General features: G+C 36.2%; 1 protein-coding gene across 1 annotated transcript in view; it reads left to right on the top strand.

Annotated features, from left to right (window-relative positions):
• The window catches only part of LRP1B (LDL receptor related protein 1B), a 683,918-nt gene that overhangs the window by 534,002 nt on the left and 126,557 nt on the right, over positions 1-23,359 (top strand). The window contains exons 43-52 of the mRNA XM_082055474.1: positions 485-689; positions 6,521-6,713; positions 7,188-7,313; positions 9,165-9,293; positions 11,877-11,996; positions 13,465-13,578; positions 13,776-13,925; positions 17,841-17,963; positions 19,689-19,808; positions 22,105-22,233. Coding sequence (XP_081911600.1) covers positions 485-689; positions 6,521-6,713; positions 7,188-7,313; positions 9,165-9,293; positions 11,877-11,996; positions 13,465-13,578; positions 13,776-13,925; positions 17,841-17,963; positions 19,689-19,808; positions 22,105-22,233 — 1,409 coding nt within the window. The remainder of the gene's footprint in view (positions 1-484; positions 690-6,520; positions 6,714-7,187; positions 7,314-9,164; positions 9,294-11,876; positions 11,997-13,464; positions 13,579-13,775; positions 13,926-17,840; positions 17,964-19,688; positions 19,809-22,104; positions 22,234-23,359) is intronic.

Below are 23,359 nucleotides of genomic sequence, written 5' to 3'. Positions count from 1 at the left end.
TTTTAACAGGAGCAAGGGCTGATTGTGTCTCTTGCAGAGCAGATTAAGGTCACTTGATTGCCCATTATCTACTTTCTGCGTACCAGCCCTTCAGTCTGTATGACAGTTTTAATATGGAAAAAGCTGCAGATTAATTTCACTATTAGAAATTACTAATATATACATTAGCAGAATTAAGTTTATATTGTTAAACAGCTTATATCCATCTGTAGTGGTATATTAGCATAGAGATGTGATCAGAATTGAATAGACCCATGAAGAGAAAAAAAAATCTGTACTCATAAACAAGTTAATGAACTAGGAAACTACTATAATTTATAGGATATTGGCAATCATGTTTCCTTATTCACCTTATCACAATTATTTATAGATACCATTCATAATTGTCTATGAAAGTATATGTTTTTTCTGTTGCTCATTTCATAGAGAATTAAATTATAAAATGTATCTTATGGTTTTATTTGTTATTTTGATTTTAATACAGCTTAATGTTTTGGACTAACTGGAATGAGCAGCTCCCAAGCATCATGAGATCTACCCTCTCAGGCAAAAATGCACAGGTTATCATTAGTACAGATATTCTGACACCAAATGGACTTACCATTGATCATAGGGCAGAGAAACTTTACTTTTCAGATGGAAGCCTGGGAAAAATTGAGAGGTGTGAATATGATGGATCACAAAGATATGTAAGTAAAACAAAACTCGCAAACATATTCATTGTAAATCTTTGTTTACATTTGTTAGCATCTTTAAAATGGAAATGTTGCAGAAAGGTCACTAGTTGCTTAAGTTTCTCTTAATATTAGTTGTATATTAGATTTAAAACTGAAAATGCTTCTGTACTACAAGTAATGCTCTGTTTGCTCAACACATTCCAGTTTCTGGATGACCTTCTGGAGATGCAGACCCTCACCACAAAATCTATTTACTTTGGTATTGAGCTTGAAATATCACTGTCCTAAAGGATTTGTATCAGCTTGAAAAAAAATAAGTAGAAGTAACTTCAGTAGAAGAGGTAGAGATATGTTCAGCTTTATGGAGGATGGTTATGATTGTGCTTCCACTGCCAAACTTTCCTGAATGCACTAGAATTTCTTTTGCATAATGCTTGAGTTTTACTCTATAAATATTTTTTTTAATTTATTTTTTATCTCTTCATTTTCAGATATATTCAACCACAGTCCATTACTCTTTTATTATAATACATTTTGGTCCTTCAACAATCTATTAGTTTCAGCTCAAGCAGACCTTTTACTTGGAATATACTGGTGGTAGTTGATTTGTGCTCACAATTTTGTTGCATGTTTAGCTCTACATTTCTTGTATTTCATGAAGTCTTCCTTTCAGAAACTGTGACCAAATCTTACCAATTTATCAAACCTCTGGCTTTCACTTTGCATCACCAGGACAAACTGGTTACTCAATTTTCACAGCCATTGAACATTGAACTTTCTAGCTTTCTTAGTATATTGTCTCTTGGTTTGGCTTTGTCGCGTAAACTCTCTTCCCCAATATATTAAAGAAAAAAGTTCCTGAAAACAATAAGCTGAGCCCAGCATGTTCTTCTGAAGGCTTTTTGGGACCTTAAGCACGTTACCTATACAAGGCTGTACTGCTCTTAGTTGTCCTACACCAATGCCTGTAGAGGGAGAATGAACTAACTCTTTTGTCAAAAATACTGATCTGAGTTCTCATCTGCTGTGAGCTTTGAAACAGAATTGTGTGTGTTTCTGGGGTTCTGAAGGCACTTTTTTTCTTGCATTAGTTAGATGGGGATTGTCATACTAAAAAAATTAAGTCGCTCTGGTTTCTGTAACATTAGAATAAAACAAGTCATAATCATTCCAATGTTTTGGTGATCGGAGATTCTTTAGGGTGTTTCAGCGATGTCCATCAAACACCACTCAAAAGCAGTTTAAATAGATTACCCTTTTCCTCACTGTCTATGCTCCCTTGTTTTCAACAAAAGTAGAAATTGTATAGTAGAAAATGAATTGCTAATGTAATATAATGTATTTTATTCCAGGTAGCAGCTTCTTTCTTTGTTCTACTCACTACAATAATGTAGTACAATGAATGGGTAGAAAATAATTTAGCAATATTGAATTGACTCGCTTAAGTGGATTGTAAGAGTTTATTGATTTTGTGTTAAGCTGGTATTTTAATACTAGCATTTAGTTGTTGGAGTACTCTTTTCAGTTTGGAATAAAGTTTTTGTTACTTTTGTTAAGATATAGTCTTTGTTCTGCTCTGTAAGATCTTCCTGTTGGTTTTTGGTTTTTGTTTTTTTAATAGTCAATTGTTAATTCACAATCCATCCCCCTTTTTCTTCCATTTCTCCTCCTGCCCTTAGTTGGACTTAATATTTTGGGTACAGCTGGTTCTAGCTGCTGAGTGCTCTTGTTATAATATTTTGCTCATGAACACAGAGTCTGGGTCATCATCAAATGAAGTTTTGTGTTTTGGATTTATTTTTCCAATAAATGGTGAGCTATTTAATTTTTTTTTCCCTTTTCTTCTTCAGTGTTGAGTGTTCTGTAACATTTTATTTGTGAAGAAGCCAGGAATATAGTTAATTTCCTGTAAACAGAAGTCCAGTAATTTTCTAACATCAAGATTGGAATGTTTTGGTGTCAGTTACAGTTTTGTGAGCCTACAGGTTAAAATGAGTATAGGTTTAGGGGTGTCTCCAGTAATTATATTATTTGTGTAATTGCAACTTTCCAGTAGTTATAACTTTCAATTTCTAGAATACATGAGTTGATTCTGTTGGAACTCTGTATTTAAGCAATCAAACAAGTTCCGGTGTTGGTGTTCAGCTTGTGTTATCATTTTATCAGATCTGTTCTTCAGTCTAGTAAATGCAGAAGTAGAAGTTAAAAGGTTTGGCTGTGCATATATGATCGCATATATGATTGCCATCTAAAATTACTTTTCAGACATATCATTATTTTATTTGTAGTACAAGTATGACTGAGGACAGCAGACTGATTTTTGGTCTATTCTTGGATAATATTAATGATGACATCATTTTACCTTGAGAAGTGGCTGAATAACTCACTATGGCAGGATAGAAGTGAGATTGGCCGTGGTAACCAGAAGAGAGATAAATCATGCAAGATATTGACAATTAGAAATGTTGTGTGTCTAATCCCATTAAAATCAGAATGTACTAATAAGTTTTAGAAAAGATTCTCACTAAGGTCTGAACATGAGTGGTTACAAAAAGATGCAGGTCCCGAATGCAATTGCTGTACTCTCTATATATTAGTACTAATAAATAATCAGATGTGAAAACTGACCCAAAGGAAAATAATGTCAGCTAGAAGGCAGATGTTTTAATAAGCTTGGATGGTTGTCTACAAATAAAATAAAATTGAGCCTACTCTCCATACAGATATTATTTCATCAGTTTCTACTGCTTCCCTGTGATGTTGTTAAATAAGACTAGAAGAAGTAGTAGTAGAGAAACAAGAAATGCTAGTAAAAATTGATATTGTTAGCACAACACACACAGTTTACCACCTAGACATTTAATTTAATCATGTTTTGCCTCTTCTGTTCCCCCTATTATGATATTAACTGTGACAATAGTTTAATTTTAGGTTCAAGGCTTTTAACCAATTCATTCTTTCTGTGTTTAAAAAGCAGATAGAATAGTGTGGATAATCTTGGAAATTAATGGTACTAAAAGGGAAGTTGTGGTGGATTTTTTAATTTTCTCTGTTCAACAATACAAATATGTTAGTTGTAGCAGGAGCTTTCTGGTTTTTGTTGTGGGGTTTTGTTTGTTTGTTTTCTTCTTGCAAGTCTGATCAAAAAGAATCTTTGTTTCCTGTGAACATTCGCCTGGAAAAGACCAGAACCAGAAGAGTGAAATATCCCTCTGCATAATCATTGTATTTTCTAAGGAGTTCACTCCATTGACATTGAGTGGCTTTCTTTTTAGGAGTTCCCAAATCAATGAAAATAACATCCTCACATTTGTGTGAGCTGGGCAGGTAACTGACACTGATACAACACATGGTTCAGGACTGTTTGCTGAGTTATTTTGGTGTCCAGCCTTGGTTGCCTAGGTGGAACGTATTCTTGGTGCCATCTCAAGTTGGCGGGGAAAAAATTAGTGAAATATAACAAGGGCAAGTGTAGAGTCTTGTATCTAGGTAGGAACAACCCCAGGTTCCAGTATAAGTTGGGGAATGACCTATTAGAGAGCAGTGTAGGGGAAAGGGACCTGGGGATCCTGGTGGATAACAGGATGACCATGAGCCAGCACTGTGACCTTGTGGCCAGGAAGGCCAATGGTACCGGGGGCAGATTAGAAGCAGGGTGGTTATTAGGTCCAGAGAGGTTCTCCTGCCCCTCTACTCTGCCCTGGTGAGACCACACCTGGAATATTGTGTCCAGTTGTGGCCCCTCAGTTCCAGAAGGACAGAGAACTGCTGGAGAGAGTCCAGCGCAGCCATGAAGATGATGGAGTGAAGTATCTCCCTTATGAGGAAAGGCTGAGGGAGCTGGGGCTCTGGAGCTTGGAGGAGACTGAGGGGTGACTTTATTAATGTTTACAAATATGTAAAGGGTGAGTGTCAGGAGGATGGAGCCAGGCTCTTCTCGGTGACAACCAGTGATAGGACAAGGGGTAATGGGTTCAAACTGGAACACAAGAGGTTCCACTTAAATTTGAGAAGAAACTTCTTCCCAGTGAGGGTGACAGAACACTGGAACAGGCTGCCCAGGGAGGTTGTGGAGTCTCCTACTCTGGAGACATTCAAGACCCGCCTGGACACCTTCCTGTGTAACCTCATCTGGGTGTTCCTGCTCCGGCGGGGGGATTGGACTGGATGAGCTTTTGAGGTCCCTTCCAATCCCTGACATTCTGTGACTCTGTGAATTCAAAGAAGGAATTAATGAAAAGATACAAATTATCTCCAAGGCTGTGGAGAACAAGATTATTTATAAATTCTCAGGATCCCACGAAATTCTAGGAGATGGACATAAATGTTACATTAGCTGAAGTTGGTCATCATCATTTATGATGTCGAAAATAAGTATTGTGCCATCAATAGACATGTAGTTGCAAAGAACCTGGTTAATATACTCATAATTTACATAGATGTATGCTTTCCGTTTGAGTGGCACTGAAAAGTACAGGCCTGTTAAGAAGTTGCTTAATACATTATTCAGCTGAACTGCAAATCTTAGTAGCAGCTGGAACACTGCAAATTTAGCATTGCGGTTTGATTTTCAATATCTTAATGGAGAAATAAAAATGAATTCTTGACGAGGAAGCACTTCTGATTTTGTTGCATCTCACTTGGACAGTTCTCTGGAAATAGGAACTTACTGTTCTCTGTAACCGTGGTATTCCTGTATGTCCTTGGTATCTTTTGCTATGTGATTGCATTCCAAGTTATTCTGAAGGTATTTTTGAAAGATACAGTAAACGAAAAGCAAATTCATGCATTAATGATATGACAGTGATGGAAAAACAGTCTTTATTCAGGATAATGGTGACATTTAATATCAACCAAAAAAAGCATTATTATTTTTAGTAGGGTATAGCAGTAATTGTCATTGTTCTTCCACAAAACCCAACTTAAAACTAGACTAGAAATTATTGTCATTTATTTTGTAGAAACAGCAATGGGGAATTGCTAGACTCACAAGTGTCCTCAAGGACCCAATTTATTTCTTCTTCTGTCTTTAACCTCTTCCCCTGCCCCCAGTTGTTTTTTCTAGTTGTCATAAGATTTTTCTCTTAATAACACCACATTGTTGGAAGGGTAAAATTTGAATACTCCAGATCAAGGTTGATAGATTTGTTTATGAAAAAAGAAATGCATTTTTGCTTTTTATTAAAGCAACCACATCAATGACGAGCAGAACAACAAAACTTTTTCATCTGTTATTCCGAACTTGGAGCACATGTCGTAACTGAATGTTGGCATCATTCAGTGTTAAAACAAGTCTGACTTCTAGTGGTTCAGGCAGAAGGGATGGTAGGGATATCTTCTTCAGATTTCCTTAATTTTTTTAAAATTTGTACATATATTGTTAAAATTTTTGTATCAGTTTAGACATGATAAAATAGGTCAAGACAGGGTCTTTATATGGTTGTTTTTGTTTCACACCGAACGCTCTTCAGTTCAGAAAATGCTTCTTACTTTGATTCACAGAGTTTTTAGACTTTCAGCCACGCTACAGTCAGTACCTCTTGTTCTTTTCTGTTCAGGCTATTAGGAAGGTACTGTGTTGAGTCAGTATTTTCACAAGCACATTTAGATAAACCCTGCTTTTTTACTTACAGATTTTTGAAATTTGGAGCCTTCTAGCATCCTTTTAACCATTTTAAATGCTGTTATCTCATTTTTTTTCAGATGGTATAAGTATAGCAGAATTAAGTGTTTTGTCTCAAACTATGAAGTGATGCGAGTCACAGTTTGTGTTATACTTTTAAACTTCTTATTCAGCAGCAACATTCCTTCTCATGCTGCTCTTCTGTACTTATGTATTTTAGGTAATTGTTAAATCTGGACCAGGTACATTTCTCAGCCTGGCTGTATATGATGATTATATCTTCTGGTCAGATGGAGTGAGGAGAGCTATTCTGCGTTCCAGTAAATACACAGGAGGAGATACCAAGGTTCTTCGTTCTGATATCCCGCATCAGCCAATGGGCATTATTGCTGTTGCCAATGATACTAACAGTTGTAAGTTACAAAGAAAGATACACTATTTTGTTAACTCCAGTATCATTCCTTTCAAGAGTTTTACTTGCTTTTACATTAGTTAAAACATTTTATGGTGTTTCATAAATTATTTTTATTGTAGGAACTCTTAACAAAAGATGGGATATAACCTCTTCCACGAGTATATAAATGTTATTGAATTATCATTTTCTGCTATGGACTCGGTGCATATTTGATAGGAGTTAAATCGTTTCCTGTAAAGTATCAGCAGTTTAGAGTGTTGTGGGGTTTAAAAATTATTATATTCAAGGTAACTCCATTTGTTTATCTTCAGTGTGCTAACATCTGAGGCATGCTGACATTTTCATCTGACTGATAAAACTTGAATCAATTGCCCATGAATCCGAGATACGGTGATCTTTGCTCTCTCAAAGACATCGGCCATTGAAGCAAATTTAATAAAGCAGAGTTCATCTTTTATCATTTGTTTTTCAGGCGAGTTATCTCCTTGTGCACAAATGAATGGAGGTTGTCATGATTTATGCCTTCTGACTCCTGACGGACGAGTGAACTGTTCATGTCGAGGGGACAGAATGCTGATAGATGATAACAGATGTGTGAGTAAGTAATACTAGCTGAGACAGTGCTTTTCTATGGTGCAATGCAGTTGGCTATCATAAGCAAAGACAGTTGGCTCAAGCCATTAATTTTATTGCTTCTATATACTGTAAAAATTGATCTGGCGATTCAGCACATACCAGGCTTTTAATTATTTTATGTCTTATATGGCTTTTGGGGGGATTAAAAAGCATTAATACTTATATTCTTCTTAAATTCCAGCTTGGATAGTTGTGTTCTACTGAGCACGTTGTATTTGCAGTTTGTTGAGTACAAATATTTTCATTTCATGTCCTTAGACATACAAAGCAATTGTAACTTAGTAACCAGCTTTTGTGTTTAATCATGTAAAACTGGTGTTTTAGTAACTGGGGCATGTATCACTTTAAGTTGGTAGACTCCTTGGAGACTGGTTTTGTTGGAGAATGTTCTGTATTACATTATGATAAGTTGTCATGTCACAGGACACGATAAAAAAATGAGAATTATTTCTTCATAGTTCAAAAGTGGTTCAGAATGTGTGATCACCCATTGCAGCTCCTTTAGATCACAGTGTCCCTGTGCAGAATTGACGTTTACGAACATGTGAATATGTGTTGGTATTTTGGAAAGATGTGATATATAAACACAGCCTGCACATCTCCAGCTTTTCTAATAATTTCAGTAAATCTCAGTCGCTTTGCTAATGCTGCACCTTAGCCAGGAGAGAATTAACTGGAAAGTTTTGGGCTGTTTCCCCAGAGATGACCCACATTCATAGTGTGGAACAGGACTTTGTGCTCCTCCCCTCAACAAGTGTAGCAGGCTGGATTTGGAATGGAAGGAAAGCTGGGAAGGAAGCGTGTGGTTCCTTATGTCTTTGTTAACGTGTCTTGTGGCTCTTCTGTCACAGCTAGAGAGCCCTTCCAAATTCCAGTGGTTTATTGGACCTTTACCCCCGTGGGGCAGAAATCCCATCTCTCAGATGTTTTCCATTTCCATATCTATCTGGCAACTATGCTTGTTCTGCTGCTTTAGTTTCATAGCGTTGACCCACCTGCCTTCTTTAAATCAAAATTTTTGATCGTAAGAGTAGAGTCACTATAACATTCAAGAAAAATTGTATTTAAGTTTTGGATATGATTTAGCAAGATTTACCATCCTGCTAGAAGCTTAGACAGTTTGCCCGCTTCAGGCTCTTCTGCAGCACTCTGTTGCTCCTGAACAGCCTAACAAGTGGTTTCTCTCCTATTGATAGAGTCACTTTTAAACCGCTGGGCTGTATCGGCAGGGCTGTGTTGGTGTGGGATATGAAGACATGTAGTCCTTCACTGATACACCTGTACTGCTTATTTTGCAAACCTACTTCTGTGCTAACAGAGCTTATTCTGGTCGTGCTACTGCTTTTTTCATGCTAGAATGATATTAGACTTTCCTGGGACATCTGAGTCAATAGTAATTTCATATCGGTATTTTTCATAACAGGAAAAAGTACCGTTGGTTAGTGATCAGTTGAAGAGGACCAAGGAGCGTACTTCTGCTAAGGACAGTCTTATTCTCCCTTCTGCCGAATGCCTTTCATCAGCAATGGCAGCTGTGTGGCTGAATGATGGCTTAACTAACTTGACTGCAATCGGGATTTTGGGGGGTTTTAGACCTAGTTTTAGTTGGATCAGCGAGCAGATCTCACTCAGCTTGACACTACAAGATCACTAGAGCCAGTTCACTAGGTCACCAATCTATAAAAGGTTTTATGTTCTGATATTGTGGTGCGTTTTTTTGTACTTAGGTTTTCAAAAATGGTGTAGGAGATATTTTAAATACACTAGAAGTCAAAACTATCAAAAATTACATGTTAATATGGTTTATTTTCAGCTAAAAACTCTACTTGCAACATTTATTCTGAATTTGAATGTGGAAATGGTGAATGCATTGATTATCAGCTGACTTGTGATGGCATCGCTCATTGTAAGGACAAGTCTGATGAGAAACTTTTCTACTGTGGTAAGTATTTCCAGACATTTCACCTTCATGTTGTTATTTTGGTTATAAAGGCTTGTATTGGTTGCTTTGTGACTTTTCTGCTTATTCATACAAACTGCTTGCCAAGATTCACAAGAAAATGGCAACTTGTATGTTAAAAAAAAACCCTGACAATATAGATGGAATTATTTAAACCTATTTTCCTCACAAACTTCATGTATTAGCTTAATTATATTTTTAAAAAGAATTTCAAATGTTTTCATATTTCTGTCTTTAAAACAAAAATAAGGAAAACCACAGCTAGATAATTTTTTGAAGATGAAAAATGAAGTATTTTCAGCTTTAATTTAGAAATTTTTATTTAGTTTTCCATATTTAATGGGATTTTCTCTGATTGCGAATAGAAAACACTAAAAGGTAAGTATTATAAAATACAAAAACAGTTGTGTAAGAAATCTTTCCACCCAATTTCTGTTTAAGTTCATAATACCATTATTCTTCACACCAGTCAGTTTTCATCTTACAACAAGTTAGATGCTAGGCTGTCTACACTTTACTTTCACAATTTTCCCGAGGGATTCTGTCTTTCTCTCTTTTATCTTTTTTCCTCTTGTAAACACTAACTGAATCACTTTCAGATGTTTTGTGTCCAACTGAGCTGGCCTGCTGCAGTGTCTAAACCACAACTGTTGCAATAATTCTCGTAAATCACTGCTGCCTTAGTGAATTCCTGTATCCTGCATGTTCAGTGAAATCTCCCCGTTACCTGTGTGCCTGTGACTCTTGGCCTTTACCTTGTTCTGTTTATCTATATCACAGCCTCGGTATTCCTTCTGTTTCCCATATGAACAATCCCACGTTGTTTCAAACCCACCCATTGTGTTTATACATTCCACATCTATAGTTTTATTAAAATATCTGCTTTAATTCCTGGAGTTCATCTCTGCTATTTTCATAGAATCACAGAATATCTCAAGTTGGAAGAGACCCATAAGGATCCATGAGTCCAGCTCCAAGGGTGATACTGGAATAAAAAAGAAATGGAATAGCTTTCTTCTCATTTTTTTACCTTAAAAAAATCAACACCAACATCTGAGTATAGCAACTGCTACTACGTATTCTTTTTTCTTCTTTCATCTTCAGTTTGTGCCCCGATAGCTTTCACAATTCTATGTGATAATTGCTTTGATCATGACATGTAAAACGAATAGAAACATTCCATTAAATCATCTACATGTAGATAACTAAGGAGGTTTGAATCTGAAAAAGAAGAAAACACATCAGACAAGGAAATAAGTATCTGGAATACACAAAGTGCTTCTAGTTACCAGGGGAAATCGCCCTTGAATTATAAGTGACAGCTTCAGATTACTGAAAAGAAAAGGACCTATGTCTGTGAATGCCTTCCTAGGTTTGCTTGCTAAGTGTTTGTATATATATTTGTATTTATGTATGCATCTTGCTTAGACATAAGAAGTAATTAAAAAAAAATTCACCACCAAAAACCCAGTCAGTTATATTGTTATATGGATTAAACCTCTTTGGCTCTACTATTAACTGCAGTCATTCATTTCATTCGCAGTTCATGGAAGAAACATTAAAGTTTCATAGTTTCTTACTTTGTTAGGAGAGTAGGTTGAAAGAATAGAGAGAAAATCACCTGGGAATAAATAAGAAAGTCGTAGCTGGTGAGGAATCTCAAAATACTCTTTCTTATCATTCCGGAGAAGTTGTCTTGTATGTCATTAGTCTGAGGTTTACTGAGCTGCTGAAACTATTCTATACTCTGCAATACTGAAAAAAATGGAAATGCAACATCCAATTTGTCTTTACATTGATTTGCTTCATGATTTTATGAAGGACATTATATTAATTTGTAGTGTGACAACATACATTTTGCCTCAATTAAACCAGCCATACTGAACTTTTTGCTACACATTGGAAAAAGGAGGAAGAACTGTGGTTCTGTCATGGACTAGGTCATTTATTTATTACTGTGGCACGATTTCTGCAATGGTTAGGGCTTTAGTAAATAATTCCTGATTTTTAAACATATCAACATATGTAAAATTCATATGTTCTTCAATAGTGTACCTACTTGAGCAGAGCGCTTGCAGTATCGGTGTTCATAAATCCAGAAACTTTTCTACTAATATTTATTTTTGATATTTTACTCTCCATTTGTTCCCAGTCTGGTTTAGGGCAATTTTTTTTATGTTCCATTCTGTTATGATAGAATTACTGATACTATATGCAAACGTTGTCACATGCCTGACAAAAGTGTGTCTAAACAAATGCATTTAAAGCAGATGGGCTTTTTATACCATGAGATAATAAAAATTTGGAATCAGGCTTTCCTTTTTCCTTTTTTTATCATTCTTACATTCTTCCTCATTGTGCTTTCCTGTATTATTCCTTATCTGTTTGTCAGTCTATGTTCTTTTGCTGGACGATAAATGAACAATTTCTGAAATTTTTCCAGTACTTTCAAATGCATTTTAATTTAAAATGTTTTTCTGAAATGTTTTTCTGGCATGAATGTAAGGCTATTTTAATTATATATTGTGTCTAAATAAAATTATGTGTTTGAACTTAACTTTGTAGAAAACAGAGGCTGTCGGAAAGGTTTCACGCCGTGTTCTAATCGTCGCTGTGTTCCAAGTAACAAAGTATGTGATGGTGCAAATGACTGTGGTGACAACTCTGATGAATTTGACTGTAAAGGTAAATGACAGTTACTTTCAAGGTGATTTCAGAATATTCACAGAATCACAGAATGTCAGGGACTGGAAGGGACCTCAAAAGCTCATCCAGTGCAATCCCCCACTGGAGCAGGAACACCCAGATGAGGTTACCCAGGAAGGTGTCCAGGCGGGTTGGAATGTCTGCAGAGAAGGAGACTCCACAACCTCCCTGGGCAGCCTGGGCCAGGCTCTGCCACCCTCACTGAGAAGAAGTTTCTTCTCAAATTTAAGTGGAACCTCTTGTGTTCCAGTTTGGACCCATTGCCCCTTGTCCTACCATTGGTTGTCACCGAGAAGAGCCTGGCTCCATCCTCCTGACACTCACCCTTTATATATCTGTAAACATTAATAAAGTCACCCCTCAGTCTCCTCCAAACTAAAGAGCCCCAGCTCCCTCAGCCTTTCCTCATAAGGGAGATGCTCCACTCCCTTCAGCATCTTTGTTGCCCTATGCTGGGCTGCTCTGTAAATACTCAGTATGTACACAAAAGTAGCTAGAAAATGCATGTAACTTTATTGGAACTACAAGTGCATTTTGTTAGAATTCCAAACTGCACAGCACATTGGTGTGTTTGAAACAGCACGTGTTGGGACTGATACGAAGTTCGACTTTGGTTTACACCTGTAGTCCTCTAGAAGGAGAGTGGGTTTTGGCTCTAGAAAACTCAGAACACACAGCTGCTGCTTCTGTGAAGTAATAAATGAGAGTGACTTTACCACAGTCGAAAACGTTGGAAAATGGGTGATTTCTTCTCTGCATCTGCTGCGCTGATTCTTCTTTGAAGTAGCTAGTGTTCTATTTCTTTGCTTCTCAGATGCACAATGATATCTGTGTCCTTTGCAAAACTTGCCAGAATTTTTCTCCTTTTTATATCAGAATTGTTTTTCTTTTTGTCTTAAAACATGAATATTTATATCTATGCATCTGCCAATTAATGCAGACTAGCTACCAGACAACACAAATCCTTAGATACCATTCAGAAAGATTGGAGTGGAAATTATTCCAGAATATATGGCTAAAATCTGGGTAGTTGTACTAAAAAGCAATTTTTTTGAAAGCCCTGCATGGTTTTTAATCATTTAGCTGAATATGAGTAGGGAGAAAAGCACACAGGCAAAAACACCAACCTGGCATTACATGAAAGAATTCTGAGAGATTGATAGATAGTCCTCAAAATGCTTCTTCCTTCCTCACATTGTGATTATCTCAAATTGAGTCGAACTATCTAGAGAGGCAGACTTTTAGGCTCAAAAATAAACTTAAAAATTAGAAACTTATGCTTTCAAGGTTATTAGACCTTATATTTCTACTGAATTTTTGGCTATGCAAGGTACAGTCTGAATGCCTCATCCTAAAAGGTAGAAGGTTTGAACACAATACATATAATATGCATCTCAAGAGTCTGTTTAGCACCGCAATTTACATCTTTTATGAACATATGTTACAGATTCAACGTGTGCTTCAACAGAATTCCGTTGTTCAGATGGGATTTGCATTGGAAAATCAGCGCAGTGCAACCAGATCATTGATTGTGCAGATGCTTCAGATGAAAAGAACTGTAGTAAGTTTGTGTTTGTCTGTGTTTTGTAGCATCTGTTCCATGGTTATTCCTTGTTACATAGCAGTTATTTCATAGTCATTTCTAGTTGGATACCAGCAGCTGCATGGTCTGAGCAAACTTGAGTAAACCTGGAAACCAAACTATAAGGCTTTCAATCTCTATTAGGTGTGATATAGTAATTTGCTGTCTCTTTGCAGATAATACAAACTGTGCTTACTTCTATAAACTTGGAATAAAATCTTCAGGATTTATTAGCTGTAATTCAACTTCACTTTGTATACTGCCAGAATGGATATGTGATGGATCTAATGACTGTGGAGATTATACAGATGAACTAAAATGCCCAGGTAACTGTAAATAAGAAAAAAATTATTTACATTTTGAAAAATATATTCCTATACATATGTAATATATATATTCCTATATTTTTTCCTAATTGTATTGCAAAATGTTTATTCATTCAATACTTTTAGTTAATACCAAGATTAATATAATGCTGAATGCAGTTTTTTCACCAGTCTTTATTTCGTGTTTCATTAGATTATGCAAATTATTACATATTACTAATGCATTTCTCTGAAGAAATCTCTAATGTCTGTTTTTCTATTTCCTCAAGGTTATGTCTGTCATTAATCATTTTTGTTTAAGTAAAACATCAGTCATTAAAATGCCAGACTCATCAAGCTTGAACACAATCACTCAGGAACTTTCATTAGCTACTACTTTCGTTGATGATATTTCTTTTATTATTTACTTTTTAAACTTTCTCCTTTATTTTATTGAGGTATTTTGGCTTGGCTGCCAGGGTAGATTCCAGGGTTATTGCATTTGTGGTTGCTCTGCTTTTCAGCCAGTACAAAGAGATCATGGTACACTTGAGTCCCAGTCCCAGAGCTGAGATTGCAGCTTGCAGAAGAGCTATTTACAGTTGGAGATTGTGTTACTTCTCTAGGGTTTTCCTTACTTTTTCTGCTCTCCTAGGGAAAGACATTGCACCCTATGACATGTAGGGGAAAAAAAAAAAAATCATATACTTAGTGTCTTGGAAAGTGAATCATATGAAAAATTTATTAATAGAGATGAGCAAAGAACCGATAACAACAAGAACTGAGGTAAATATCGTGTGTGGAAGAAACAAGAAGCAAACTTGATGTTTTGAAGCAGGGGCCACATCAGCCTCACGGTTGCCTTCAAAGGGCCAAATGTAATTTTAAGACTGTATGAATGTAGGAGCGATGTGGCCCCTGGTGAAAATTAGTTTGACACCCCCATTTTAAAGTCTTATTTTTTTCTCATCTGACAGTTTTTCATGAGAAGGCAGAATACTAACACAATAGAAACACATTTTTCAAGATATATGCTTATATAAATTTGAAGGAAAGCCTCTACTTCCATGAGACTTTATGATGCAGTTTTCATCAGAATGACTGGAGTGTTAATGAACTTCGGAAGTTAGCATGAAGTTTTTAATGTTTATATAGTGTTGCCCTCTGAGCCTGTCTAATAGCGATGGAAGGAAAGATCCCTCGTGCAGGAGTATAATAGTTTTGTGTAAGTCTCTTCTACAGTCTTGAGAAATTCTCATTATCCCATAATCACAGTTTTAGCATCTGCTTTCTATTCTTTCTTAGGTTATTTGGATTACCCTAAATTCTGAAGTGTTGTACAAATGAAATTCTTAATGATGAATGAGTATAAATATCTAGCTATCAATTCTTAACTGCAAGTGTTGAGACATTTAATACCGTATTTAATGCTAACCAATGAATTACTCACAGTATTTAATTCTAACCTAATGAAGGATAGCATTGATATGTTTGCTCCTTTGTTATTCAGAAGCCCTCATTTCAGTTTGAGAATATTAAATACAATATGAAACACACCAATAAATAAATAAGTGATAATCTGTATTTAGAGTGAGAATACTTTAATGGACACAGGTTTGTTGATACTTATTTGTAGGATTAGGCCCATCCTAAGAAATTCTGATCACTGAAGACAGTGCTCTGGCAAAAAAACTCTTGGGATGTGAAGTCTGTGTCTCCTCTTCTGCACCTTGAGCTTTTGTACAAAGATCTATGGAATTAAAAATAAGTAGAGCTTTTTGCTCATAGTACTCTATTACTATCATCTTCCAGAACCTCATTCACTTATTAATTTCTAGTCTACACGTATTCCGGTTTATAGCTGTTGTTATGCTGAGAAGGATCTTGTAGTCCTTCAGTTTTCATATTCTTACTCTTTACATGCAATGGCGAATAAGCCCAAGCTTTTAGAATTCCTACTTTCATCACAGGGATATGTGTCTGTGTCATCTTAGTCATCTCAACCTGCATCTCCCTAGCATATACCAGACCAGCATCCAGTAGAGCAAATGAAGTCCAACTTTTGCCTTGTATCAACAAAAACACATTTTAAATTTTTCTTTGTTTTCATAATTGACTCATGCCAGATTGTAATTGTCTTCCTTTGACCATTACTTCTCTTTCTTCTAAGAATTATTATTTAGTAAAAATACTTACTATTTAATAAATGTTATTAGTTAGTAAAGACAAAACGTTTGATTTTATGTTGTTAATTAGAATCCAAATTTGCTGGACTATCAATTAACATCATCTGATTATTCCCACTTAATATTCTGCGTGTTGAGCTCATTTGGTCACCAAAAGTCTCTGTCAGAATTCTCATATATTTTGTGCTAACTTTATTGCTGAAAGTATTACCAAGATCTAGAAGGAACCTAGACCTTCAGCACTAATGTCAAGTAACTTGATATTAAGAACTTTCATCCTCCCTATAAAACCAGATGCATATTAAATTGCAGATTTTGTTCTAATATCCATAGTCCCCAGATTATCTAATAATTCTTTAGAATTTGCTTTATGTCTGCTTCACTGAGTTTGAATTATCTTAGTTTTACTTTATTTCCTTTGTGTATATTATTTTTTGCATACCAAAGAAGATTTTGAAGGAAGTATGCTATGGCTTCAGTAAACTAATATCACATAAGTGAACTAATGTTGCATTTTATTCCATTGTCCGTTTATTTGTATTACTTTTCTTCTGACTTTCAAATGTGTGCCAAGTGTTCCATCATTTTAGTGTATGGCTAATTGCCTGAATCCTTCTTCCCTTTACTTGGAAGCAATACCATTCCAGTTCAACCTACCTGTTATTTCCTTTGCCATTTCATTCTAAACTGACCAACATTTTGGGCACATTAAGTTTTTGAGTGTTGTTTCTATTGCAAATATGATAATTCCCATTAACAGTCTTTGCTCAGTGTCGTTGTTCATACAGAAAATTAAGACAAAATATTCGTTTAGGGGTGGATATACTTAGAAAATCTTTAATATTTACCCAGTCACCACAGGCATCCCTTTTCTTTCTTTATCATTTTTTTAAATTTTCTATCCATATAGCTGTAGAAGCCATAAATATGATAACTTTAACTTTCTTAATGAGAGAGAAAAGAGGGGAAAAAATAAAATCAGTATTAATAGCTCCAGTGCCTTAAAGGAGTAATAGAAACCTTGGCAGAGCTTCAGTGATCTCCAACGTTGGAACTAGTGTATATTGACTGGGTTTTCCCAGGCAAAGACCTTGCTTGAGATTTTGCAAAAAGCTTGTGCCATTCATTAGACTAGTATTTGTGCTTACATCATGAAACTAAATATAAGGTATGTTTTCTTTTCTCATATCTGTTTTCTAAGCATGCGTAAATGTAAAACCTTAAATGACTTTCATATTCTACAATGAAAAAGGCTAAGAAGAACTTTTTAATTTGTGACAAAGTAACTCTATGGCTCCAGCATCAGTGATACAGCTCCAGTCAGCGCATGCATCAGATCTGTAGCTTATCACAGTGAATGTGACAAAAATACTCCCACAATTAGGTTACCTTGTCGATGCTGGCAGATAGATCAGAAGGACAGTTTCTTCAATTGATGTAAAAGAATAAGCCGTGTTGATCTACCTGGGCTCAAAACGCAGAAACTGAACTACTTTCCTCTATAGGTCCTTTTAATTTAGGTTGAAGCTGTGCTTTGATTCTTTTCTACATAAATAATTTCAGCTCACTAAACTATTTAGCTATCACTATTTTCTAGTTTGTTTAAATAAAATTAAAATAAGTAGATCTTTCTTCATTTTTGGACATAAACACTTTGTCCATTAGTATTCAGAAATTTAGCAGAAATGTCTTAGGCTCCTAATCATACTAGTAGAGACCATTTTACATTACATTCTTTATTTTATCACAGTTCAAAACAAACCCACATGTGAAGAAAATTATTTTGGTTGTCCTAGTGGAAGATGTATTCTGACCACCTGGCTTTGTGATGGGCAGAAAGACTGTGAGGATGGAGTAGATGAACTGCACTGTGGTGAGCATTTTCTCTTCTTTGTAGTTCTTTAATCAGTAATGCACTTTGAAAACAGAAAGAAGTATGCATTTTTATCTTAGAGATTGAATCCAGAGGTATACAAAAAGGTCTTCAATACTACATTTTCAGATTCAACTCTTTAATACTTCCTGCTGCCAATATTTTTAACCCTGTCTCATGCGAGAATGAGAACCCTATCAAATGATTTGTTCTCCTAAAGGTGTATCTGTATACAGACTTTTCTGTTGCTTTAGTATATCACAATTTAATTAATTCTTCATAATTCCTCATTAGGACTATTTTATAGATATGGCCAGTTCATATCAACATCTTGTGACTCCCAACAGTGAGTAACAAAAGTAGACCTTTATGAAACAATAATACGCATTTCTTTGCCTCAGAAGCTATAGAAATATAATTATTTAAAGTAAAAAGAAAACTGATGTGAATAAAATACAGAATAAACTGTGACTTGGGTTAATGGTCTGTTTTGTCTTGGATCTTTCAAGATTCTTAGACACTACCTCATTGTGGAGCAGTGCAAGTTGATTTGCCATATGAGAGCTGTCTTTTAACTTAAATTTGTACAGATTACCTGAACAGAGTATTCTATAATTGAATTGTAGCAGCAACCAGCAAAAGCAGTGTCAACTTTTCCCGTTCCCCACTTAAATAAAAACTGATTTTTTTTTTTTTATTTTTTCTTGCTCTGCTACCTAACATGACTGAATTATATGTTACTGTCTTCGTGACCCAGTTCGCACTAATGCGCTTCTGTGTTTGGTTTGCAGTTTACATGGTATATATAAATCTGATAACTTCAAAATTAGGGACTCTGTGCAGTTTTGGGTTGACCACATTCTTCAGGTGTAACTCGGTGTTCACGTTGCCAGGTTTTATTACACATACATACTTATATGCAATACTGTAAAACATATTTGTCAATTTTTGTGGGAGAGAGGGAAGGGGCTTTAGTACATTCTTTTTCTCCTTATTGCTTTTACCCATTTTGAGGTAGTTGTTACTCTATTTCTAAATTCAGACTGTATTACCTAAAATTATTTTATTGTTAATATTGATTTTTTTTTTGTCATCAAATAAAACAAAATAAATTTTATTCTTAAAGAAAGAAGTCTGGGAAAAGCGGATGATTTGAAGTTTTCAGGAAAGGTCATAATAGCAGCATTTATTAAGAACAGTTGTGCAGACTGATTTTGAAATGCAGAAACATGCCGTTATTTTCAGTGTCTACAAAAGTGTCAATGGGACAACAGAATACAAATACACAGCAGTTTTCTTGTGAGAGAAAAGAACATGAAATCTTTTAAAGATGCATTTAAATACCGCAGTACCAAGAGGAAGGCAGTGTCATCTCTGCCCTACTACCAAAATAAAGCAATTCATTATAGTTATAACATCCGAATATACAATCAAGACTAATGTTTTTAAAGTGTTTGTCCTCATCCAACTAGCAAAATGGTTAAAAATATTTGAACGTAAACATTTTGAATGTTTTACTATTTATTTGTTATGTATTTTTATATTGATGAATGCAAACTCTTAGACTGATAGCATCCTGAATACCAAGATTAGGATTATACCGTGTTTCAATACATTAAAATTGGGAGGACAGAGAGGAGCGGTGTGGAGATTCTTAAACTTTGCTAGAAAATACAGGGGTGTCATTGTGACCCTGACAAATGCAGTGACTGATGTCATTCCTAGATTCGTCTTGTTCATGGAATCAATTTGCTTGCTCTGCAAACAAATGCATCTCTAAGCAATGGACTTGTGATGGTGAGGATGACTGTGGAGATGGTTTAGATGAGAGCGATGCTGTTTGTGGTAAGTAGAATAATTTTTGTTCTGTATTGTGTGTCAGATCAAGGATACGGAAAGAGACCAAATGATCCAAGAAAGTGGTGGAAGGGGAGCAAGTACAGCATCTCCAAAGAGAATGTGCTTTAAGGACAGGATATTAGAGGGTATCTTCCATCAGCCCCCTCCAACCAACAGCTAGATACCTTTTTACAGGGACTCTATGATTTGTGTGTGGTCTGTCAGTGAAGATGTGAATGGCACACCAGCATGGGCAAAAGGAGAACCAAACTTTTCTCCAGTTCCCATCCTTGAGGTAAAACCCCTGCTGTTCGAGTTTTACATTTCAGTGGTAGGTGCCTGAACACTCTGAAGTTTCTTTTTTCCCTCCTTTTTTTTTTTTCTCCAGTTCCCTTTAATTTTTTTTGTATATAAAGCCATAAGTATTACTGTAAAGTATTCCTCTCAAATTCCCAAATCCTTCAAATTGCATAAGGGATTGAAAATTTTCCTTTCATTCTGGGGTTCAGTTGAGTGGAAATGTGTCAGTGAATTCTTTCTAAAAGAAAAATCACATTGTTTCAAGGCAGACTGTCACAATTTCATGATATTTTATTCTTTGATTCCAACCCTTCCTGTGCTGTATTTTAAGATTTGCTATTTAGAAATTTCAGATTTTACCTCTTAAATATTTGTTACTTTTCAAAAATCCTCTTACTTAAAGTCCATAGAACAAAGAGTATTTTATTCAATATTTCATGTGTGATACCACAGGAAAAATGTTGTTGATAACTTAACTGGAAGTGTCAAGTAGACTGAGAAGAAATCTCCTCAACTGATGTTCGGCATTGTGGTTTGTTAAAGTAGTTTCCTAATCCAACACAGATGTGGAAATGCCAACCAATGAAATGGATGAAGGTCAAAATTACACTGTTCTAATACAGCAAACTATGAATGAATTACTACATCAACTTCAAGTTGACATCAATCTACGAATTATTTTGTCCTAGTATTCAAGTCATGCTGAGGACTGGGGAGTTGGAAGCAAAGTCTGTTTGAAAGGGAAGATTTCTCTCTGCTTCGCTCCCCTAGGAGAAGGTGTGAAATGAGAAGAAAAGCACCTCGTCTGGGACTATTACAGCGCAACGTCAAACCCTAAGAAACATCAAAGCCTGAAGCTTAATAGGAAACTTAGGGCAGAAAGTAGAAAAAGAGAGGGGAAAACAAAGGCCAGTAAATTGTGAAGTGTTGCTACAGCATATTTATTTATTTACTTACTTATTGATTGATTGATTGATTGATTGTTCAGGATTACTTCTTTTGATAACTTGACTTGCAATACATTGTAGATCTCTTATTACAAGAAGGTCCACCCATTAAATTGTAGGCCTGAAGAGGGAAAAATCCATCCTAGGTAAAAAGAGAGGGGAGTTAGGGCTGTATTTCTCCTTAGGAGCAGGAGGCAGACTTGATTTGCAAGGATAAGAGGGGTCAAGATGACTCCAGATTTTTCAGTCTCACCAGATGAGTGTTTATTGAACATGAGTTTAACCCCAGAAGTATCAAAAAGTAGCAAATAAGGATAAGTGAAAAGAGTTGTCTTTCTCCTGCATAAATAGTACCAAAAAAAAAAAAGAATTTGTTATACTGTTTTGTTAATTTCTAATTAAATTAATAGAAAATACAATGTCTCCTTTTCAGTGAAGTATATTTAACTTATCTAGGAGAATACATTAAGTGATGTATAGCACCAAAGTTTACTTCCAAACAGAGTAAAAGTAATCCTAGCATATAATATTCTTAACTGGAGAAAAGCCTGTTGAAAAAGAAATCATGGTCAAATAGACAATGAGTTCCTTGCATTAGAACTGTCAGATATTTTCTTACTCCCACTACTATTGTACTTGGTACACATTGTTCTCTTCTACATGGGGCTGACACATGCAAGTTTTGAATACCTTTAGCTTCCTGAGATAGAATATAGTGATGGGAGGATTATGTCGTTTACAAGATAAGTTCCTTTGTTTGGTCACTCCAAACACGCAGCCAAACATAAAGACCAAATGGGTTTGAAAAGTTATTCTGTTTATTTCTTCCTTGCAGAAAATGAGGAAGCTGAAAAAATTGACAGAGCGGAAGAAATAGTAGATTGTAAAAATTGTACGCTATATAATACAGTCTTAGCCAGCAGGTTTTTCATACTGCAAAGAACAAAATCTTCTTTCAGCTTTATTTTAATATAAAAAAACCTTACCCAGTCATTATCCATTACCTTGAAGAGATCAGTTAGAACACCTTCAAGGCTCACATATTGTTTTTTCAGGTTCAGTGACCTGTGCAGCAGACACGTTCAGTTGTTTGGGCTCCCACGCCTGCGTTCCCCGGCACTGGCTTTGTGATGGTGAGAGAGACTGTCCGAATGGCAGCGATGAGCTCTCCACAGCAGGCTGCGGTATGTTGGCATGTTAAAAATGTATAATATTTCTTTTCCTGGAAGTTTTCCCTTTGCAATATCCAGATGTTTTTTATGGCTGTAATATTTTACCTTTATACTGTCAAGAATATCAGTAAAGATGGATAGGTGACATGTGAGTACACATACCAGGATCCTTAGATGTTTTAACCAGACTACCATCTTCAGGTTTTGTTTATATATACCGAGGCACACCAGCTGAAGATCAGTGTCTGTGTCACATCACGGACATTATACAACTGATCTACTGATGAAAATGAGCATGTTATTGACTATGCAGGTTAATTCCTTTTCCCAAAGAAAAGGTTGCTGCGTGACAGAGAGGTTGTGCATCAAAAATCACAGAATGGATTGGAGTGGACCTCAAAAGATCAATCCCCCTGCCAGAACATGAACACCCAGATGAGGTTACACAGAAAGGTGTCCAGGTGGGATTTGAATGTCTCCAGAGTAGGAGACTCCACAACCTCCCTGGGCAGCCTGTTCCAGTGTTCTGATACCCTCACCGAGAAGAAGTTTCTTCTCAAATTTAAGTGGAACCTCTTGTGTTCCAGTTTGAACCCACTACCCCTTGTCTTTCCATTGGTTGTCACCGAGAAGAGCCTGGCTTCGTCCTCATGATACTCACCCTTTATATATTTATAAACATTAATAAGGTCACCCCTTAGTTTCCTCCACGCTCCAGAGCCCCAGCTCCCTCAGCCTTTCCTCACACGGCAGATGCTCCACTCCCTTCATCAACTTTCTTGCCCTGCGCTGGACTCTCTCCAGCAGTTCCCTGTCCTTCTGGAACTGAGGGGCCACAACTGGACACAATATTCCAGGTGTGGTCTCACTAGGGCAGAGTAGAGGGGCAGGAGAACCTCGCTGACCTACTAACCACCTCCTTCTAATCCACCCTAGGATGCCATTGGCCTTCCTGGCCACAAGGGCCCAGTGCTGGCTCATGGTCATCCTGCTGTTCACCAGGACCCCCAGGTCCCTTTCCCCTACGCTGCTCTCTAATAGGTCATTCCCCAAGTTATACTGGAACCTGGGGCTGTGCCTACCAGATGCAAGACTCTACACTTGCCCTTATTATATTTAATTAGATTTTTCCCTGCCC

The sequence above is a fragment of the Streptopelia decaocto genome (genome assembly GCF_964273445.1).
Source record: "Streptopelia decaocto genome assembly, chromosome: 6".
Lineage (NCBI taxonomy): Eukaryota > Metazoa > Chordata > Aves > Columbiformes > Columbidae > Streptopelia > Streptopelia decaocto.
Note: the sequence above shows the minus strand (reverse complement) of the source record. Positions and strands in the feature narration are given on the sequence as shown.